Source organism: Rhea americana, unplaced genomic scaffold (assembly GCF_003343005.1).
Source record: "Rhea americana isolate MKP2758 unplaced genomic scaffold, rheAme1 scaffold_102, whole genome shotgun sequence".
Classification (NCBI taxonomy): Eukaryota; Metazoa; Chordata; class Aves; order Rheiformes; family Rheidae; genus Rhea; species Rhea americana.
This window is the reverse complement of record NW_028185062.1, coordinates 1,074,297-1,080,162: the sequence shown is the minus strand read 5'-3', so window position 1 is coordinate 1,080,162 and position 5,866 is coordinate 1,074,297. Positions and strand designations below refer to the sequence as shown.

The following is a 5,866-nucleotide window of genomic DNA, read 5'->3' as shown; positions in this document are numbered from 1 at the left end:
GCGGCCCCAAGTGTCGGTCGTCGCCGCCGCTCCGAGCTCCGGCCAGGCGAGCCAGCCGAGCGCCGAGCCAGGCTCGAAGAGCAGAGCCGAGAACGGCGCCAAGGCCCGAGCAGCCGAAGCTAGAACTGTGTCAGGCCCGGCGAGCCGAGCGACGAGCTCTTTCGCCTCAGCTTGCCATGAGGCCGCCCGGGGGCGGCAGAGAGCAGGCGCGATGAATCGAGCCCAGAGGGGCGAGCGCCGCCTGCCCGCGGGAGGAGACCATCATCACCATCACCATCACCATCCCCCCTCCCCCCCCGCCTAAATCACTGCAGAGGCTGCTTTGGCTTGGGAAAGAAAAATTAAAAAAAAAATAAAAAACATACAAAAAAACCCAAATCTAGAACAAAACAACAACAACAATAAAAAATAAACCCTTTCTTCTAGTCTAGCCAGCTTCACTTTTAGGGGCTGCCTGGGATTTTTCAGTTCAGACTTAAAATGTTCTGGCTGTTACAGAACTTTTCGTGACTGGGAAACTTCTCATACTACTACTTAAAAAAAAAAAAAGATTAATTACACATTTAAAGGAAGATAATCAGATAAAAGTTAGTTGAAATGGATTGTTTTTCTTAAATAGCTGTTAATATTTTATATATTATTAATATATCAATCTCCAGCATTGTGGATGGTGAAGACAAAACGTATACATAAGCCCTTTGAAAGAGGGTCAGCCGGTAATGAGAAGCCCTAGGGAGGCACTAGTACGAGGTGCTGTAACGGTGGTGCTGCCTCATCCGTACCAGAGATGAGGGTCTCTGGAGAGACTTGAATGTTAGAGCAAAATCTAAGCAAATGAGGCCATTCTGTGCCTATATAGCAGCAAGGAAAGAGTCAAAGAGCCCAAACGAGTAAAGTGTGCAGCTCAACGCTTACTAGGATAGGCAACATGAGAAGGAGCAAAGGCAGCTAACAGCTTAACTGGACAGTCTTTGAAGAGGTATTTAAAGGGAAAAACTAAAAAAAAAGACTGTTGATGGGATTTTTTTGAGTAATTCAGTCAAGTAGTGAGAACACCAGTATGTTGGACAGTCAGTCACCGTCATCTTCCAACAGAGGGCTGAGAGCTACCAGACAGTATTAGCATTTGATGGTCAGGGTAGACTTTACTTTTCAAAGCTCTGACAATGCACAAACTTTATGCACTCTGGAATGCAGCTGGTGAGTTCTGACAGGGGGAAGCAAAGAGGAGCTGAAATGCAGAGAAGAAACATGATTCTCAGCTGTCAGATTTAAGTATGATCTAAACCCAAGGGAAACAGAAGAGTCCCAATGAACTGCTTTGAAGGAAGTTGCTTAGGAGTACATACAGCAAGCTTCTCTGGGAAATGGGATTTCTTCATCTAAACAACTGAAAGGCACTGACTCAAGAAAGAACAAGTTGATTTTGTCAGTACAGCCTGATGCAATTTTTGCCCAAATTGACAAGCAGAGAAATTAGTTTTGAAATTACACTCTACAAAGGTGACTGTGGCTGCAGGAAGACAAATCTCAGCAGTGAACGTTGTTCCAGGAAGTGCCACCACTTTGGTTTCAGCACATGCTGTCAAGAGCTATTAATAATAAATTGAGAAACTTCAACTTGTTATTACATGATAGCTGAGTGTACCTACACATGTCCAAGTCCCACTTGACCTTCACTTCACCCACTCAGTTCATTCCGTTCATACTGATGTCTAGGTCCAATGATAAGCATTTTTAGCACAGTCAGATACATCAGACATGGCAGCAACTCTTAGCTTTCATTCTGGCATTATGATTATTTTACAATTTTTTTTTCTAGAAAATAATTCTTGCATCTTTCTTCCCAGGTAAAAGCAGCAGGATTTTCTCCACAGTAAGAAACAGTAGTTCTTAAGTGACGCATCATGGGAGAAGGTACAAAGAAAATAGAAAAACATCTYAGATTGTTCTACAAGTTATTTTGCAGTTCTAATCAAGGCCTCAGAAAACAAGCTGCTTATGCCTCATCAAGCCTGCTTACTGTGTATGTAATAGTAAATGCTTACCACTATTGCAAACTGACAGAACTATGTCTAATCCTAGATTTTCATCCTATACTGAGAAACATGTCCTATACTTTCTAATTTTTAAAACCTATGGGTTATGATCCAGGCTTGTTTTCTCTACAAGGAGCAGAAAGATCTGCTGCACTGAATGGCCACATTGCTACTTTAAGTGTCAAATTTTTTTGCAGCATTCTGAATTCCCTACCATTTGCATGTTATATTTACTGCCCAGTAAAGAATAAAACCTAAGAAGCAAAATTATCTCGGACTGTTGTCAAGCAATACCCTTGGAAATGTACATATCCTTTGGAAAGAGAGTATTGCCAGGACACTTCTAAGTCTTGTGCCAACAAGAACTGTGTACATTAGAGTCTTTTTTCCCCCCACTGAATAGGGACACTGCCAGCAATTGCACAGTAGCCTTTCCATGCCTCAGTTCTGATTTAAACAGATAATTTCTGCAATTAGTTCAATTTTTGTCATCCAGTCAATCCTTCACATTTCTTTAGAGCAATAAACAAGATGAAGAGCTAACGCCAGTTTCTGTTGAGGTAGACCTATCTAGTGAGAACTAGACTTAAATTCACTAGCCCATTTCCCAATATCTATTAAGTAAGATGCAGCCAATCATAGTTTAGCATCTTCTCCAATTTGTCAAAGAAAAAACATTCAGCCCTTCTTGACCTTTTAGATATGTGCATACCCTAGCGTGCACCCACCAAAGAAGCCTACCAGAACACAACCACTAGCATCCATAGGAATCACCGCATTTTGGGAGGTATGCAAAAACCATTAATGAAATTTAGTTAGAACTTGTATCTGCAAGCCAAATGAGGAGTGTTTTTTTGAATTCATGAGCAGCAAGTTACAAGCAGACTGGAATACAGAAGAAAGTTTAATTTGTGTGAGATGTTTAAAAATGGATTATAAGTGTTTCAGCTAACAAACTGGCATAGAGTTGTGCTTCTTAAAATAGTTCAAATCTTACAGATTTTTTGTAATTATCAAAGACCATTTCCCAAGTCTCTCCTCTAATCTCACATTACTGTCACTGTTCTCTGCAACAGGTTAAAAGGGACCCTATGTGCATCACAACAGCAAAAAATCTAACAATTAAATATGACATTTACAAGGAGATCAAGAAAAGTTCAGAATACTCGCTGAAATGAAGTCAGTAAACTTTCTCCCTGTCTCAGAACTGCTCAGTCTTTAGGAACTTACAGAGGAGGGGCCCATTTGCCCCCTGTATTCTCACACCAGCCTTTAACAGCTGCCACTCTATTAGCTAAAATGAGTAAGCAAAAGCTCTTGACGTATTCGACAGGCTTCCGAGTCCATTGATTCCATTTGCTCATATTCTTCTTCTGGTTGTTCCATGTGTCCTGTGGCTGCAGAAGACCACACATCTAGCCCATGTTCCAGGGAGATGTTATGAAGCACACAGCAGGCCAGAATGATGTGGCTGGATTTCTCTGGAGAATATTGCAAGGTGCCTTTGGACCCATCCAGGCAGCGGAAACGTGATCGAATGGTTCTGAATGTCCGTTCGATGACATTGTGAGTGGCAGAATGAGCCATGTTATAACGATATTCTGCAGGTGTCTCAGGTATATGCAGAGGGGTCATCAACCATGTTCGGAGAAAGAAGGAGCTGTCACCTGTTAGTGTTGAAAATTAGTAGAGATTACATACGCACAGTTAGAAAGATTTCAGCTCTGTTTTCTGGAATTTCAGATACAGAATATCTTATTTTGGGGGCTAAAACAGAACACATGAGAAAACATGAAAGAGTAACAATAACTAAGGTTTACAAGTGTGACAAAAGATAAAAAATAAAGACATTCTATTTTACACAAAGAAATCCTAAAGAATATGGAAGAGGAGTTTAAGAATTCATTTACTATGCAATACAGCGAAATTATGACAACTGGACAAGAATCATACGTACAATTAAAGTTTGCATGWTTCAGAAAGGTGTACAATACAGAAAACAAGAACTTAATAGAAGGTATATAAACTAAAATATACACTCCTCAGGCTTTAAGAAACACAGACTAGGCTGTTTTTGTTCTAGCTTTAAGGGAAGGATAGTCCAAACAATCTCAGATTTCAAACAATCTTCAGGAAAACAATTAGAAGTAAGTCTACCACCTGAGCCCAGATGCTACAGACTCAATGAGGAGCCAAGATCTAATAGATTTGCATGGAAAACAACAATGGAAAATTGACTTACCAAGTAGCCAACCGTCCTTATGTAGCTCATTTTCAAACTGGTTTGTAAGGGCTGCCTGCTGTAACACAGTGCAGTCAGGCATGCTGCCTGGCCAGTGTGTTTCTGCACTCAGCAGGACTCCTCTGGCATCACACACCATCAGACAGTTCAGAGAATGGAGACCCTTTCGGTTCACGTAGGACAAGTCCTCTGCGTTTGGTGCTTTGATTGCCACATGGGTGCAGTCAACAACTCCTAGTACTCCTGGCATGCCTGCCAGCCCATAGAAGTCATCCTTCAGGCTCTGTACTGTAGCTTCATCCTCAGGAAAGTGAATGAACTGTGAGGCTCTTTCCACCAACGCCTCAGTGACATTGGCAACACAGCGGCTCATGGAGGCTTGGCTAATGCCAATTGCATCCCCCATGCGAGTCTGAAAGGAGCCAGAGGTATAGAAACCTAATGCAGCAAGTATCTGTGTCTCTGGACTGATGGCCCTGGACCGCTGTGTAGGGCGAGAGAGACTGGCTCCCAGGAGGTCCACCAGGTAGTAAATGAACTGGCGGGGAAAGCCGTATGTGGATACTAGATACTCATCTGTGACATCCTCCAACTTGAAACGATCCAATGTCCTATGTCCACGGCCATAGAGCAAGAGATCACAGTCAAGAACTGCAATAGGTACAGCCATAGCAAATGCCCGAGGGGCTCCTTGGGAGCTGCTTCTGCCGGAGAGCTTTTCCCAGAGGCTTCACCTGCATAAAGCAGAGAGGAAGAGACTCAGAATAACTCTTAAGAAAAAAAAATAAAAAATGTCTTTCAAACTGTGTTGCAATTTTCTTTCCAAGCAAGTTATACAGCAAATCTTTTTATTCCTTTCTTTTTTTTTTTTTGTTTTTTTTTTAATGCGGGTACCAAACTCAGTGGCAAAGCAGCAGCACCCAGGGAGGTGAAGCAGCCAGTTCACAGCCGTGTCGGGCAGCGCGAGCCTCCCTGCAGCGCCTCAGCCTCACCCGCTTTGAGGGGCAAGAAAGGGACCCAGCGGGCAAAGGAATTTCTTCCCAGCAACTCGGCGGAAGCTGCTGAAATCCCGGCAGCCGATTCCCCCGGCTCGGCAGCCCCCCTCAGCCGAGGAGTAAACCGGCCGATTAACGAGCGGCTGCCGCGCCCCCGCTCCGGCCCGCCGTGCCTCCCGCGCCGCGACGGCCCAGCCCGGCGCCCCCGGCCGTTACCGACCCGGAGCCGCTCCGCGGCCTCCCTCGCTCCCCAACGGCCGCGCCGGAGCCCCAGGACCCGCCACGGCCGCCCCCGGCCCGGCCCGGCCCGGCCCCCGCGGCGGGCGGTGCCGTTACCCGGGAGGCGGAGCCCGCCCCGCGCGTTCCCCGCAGCAGATTCGGCACGGCGGCGGGCTGCCGCCGAGGGCCACAGCGGCCGCTGCCCCCATTTTGTATCCCACCCGCGGCCCACCGGGACCGGCCGCGGGGCGCGGGGAGGCGCGGGGAGCCGCGGGTGGGAGGAGCCGCCGCGGCTCCGTGTGGAAAGTGCCGCCGCGGACGCCCAGATGCGCCCCCCCGCCCGCAGCGGATGAAAACAAACAGCGGCGATG

General features: G+C 46.0%; 1 protein-coding gene across 4 annotated transcripts; it reads right to left on the bottom strand.

Annotated features, from left to right (window-relative positions):
* Positions 1 to 2,476: 2,476 nt before the first annotated feature.
* HARBI1 (harbinger transposase derived 1) lies at positions 2,477 to 5,725 on the bottom strand. Of its 4 annotated transcripts, none has more exons than XM_085306233.1 (3): positions 5,613 to 5,725; positions 4,282 to 5,015; positions 2,477 to 3,706 (listed from the first exon to the last, which is right to left on the bottom strand). In XM_085306233.1, the coding sequence occupies exons 2-3, from the start codon at positions 4,949 to 4,951 to the stop codon at positions 3,330 to 3,332; spliced, it is 1,047 nt and encodes a 348-aa protein (XP_085162359.1). In that variant the 5' UTR covers positions 4,952 to 5,015; positions 5,613 to 5,725; the 3' UTR covers positions 2,477 to 3,329. The 4 variants fall into 4 exon arrangements, with proteins under 4 accessions (XP_085162359.1, XP_085162357.1, XP_085162349.1 ...); XM_085306231.1 differs by lacking the exon at positions 5,613 to 5,725 and adding an exon at positions 5,493 to 5,602; XM_085306223.1 differs by lacking the exon at positions 5,613 to 5,725 and adding an exon at positions 5,497 to 5,602.
* Positions 5,726 to 5,866: the final 141 nt, after the last annotated feature.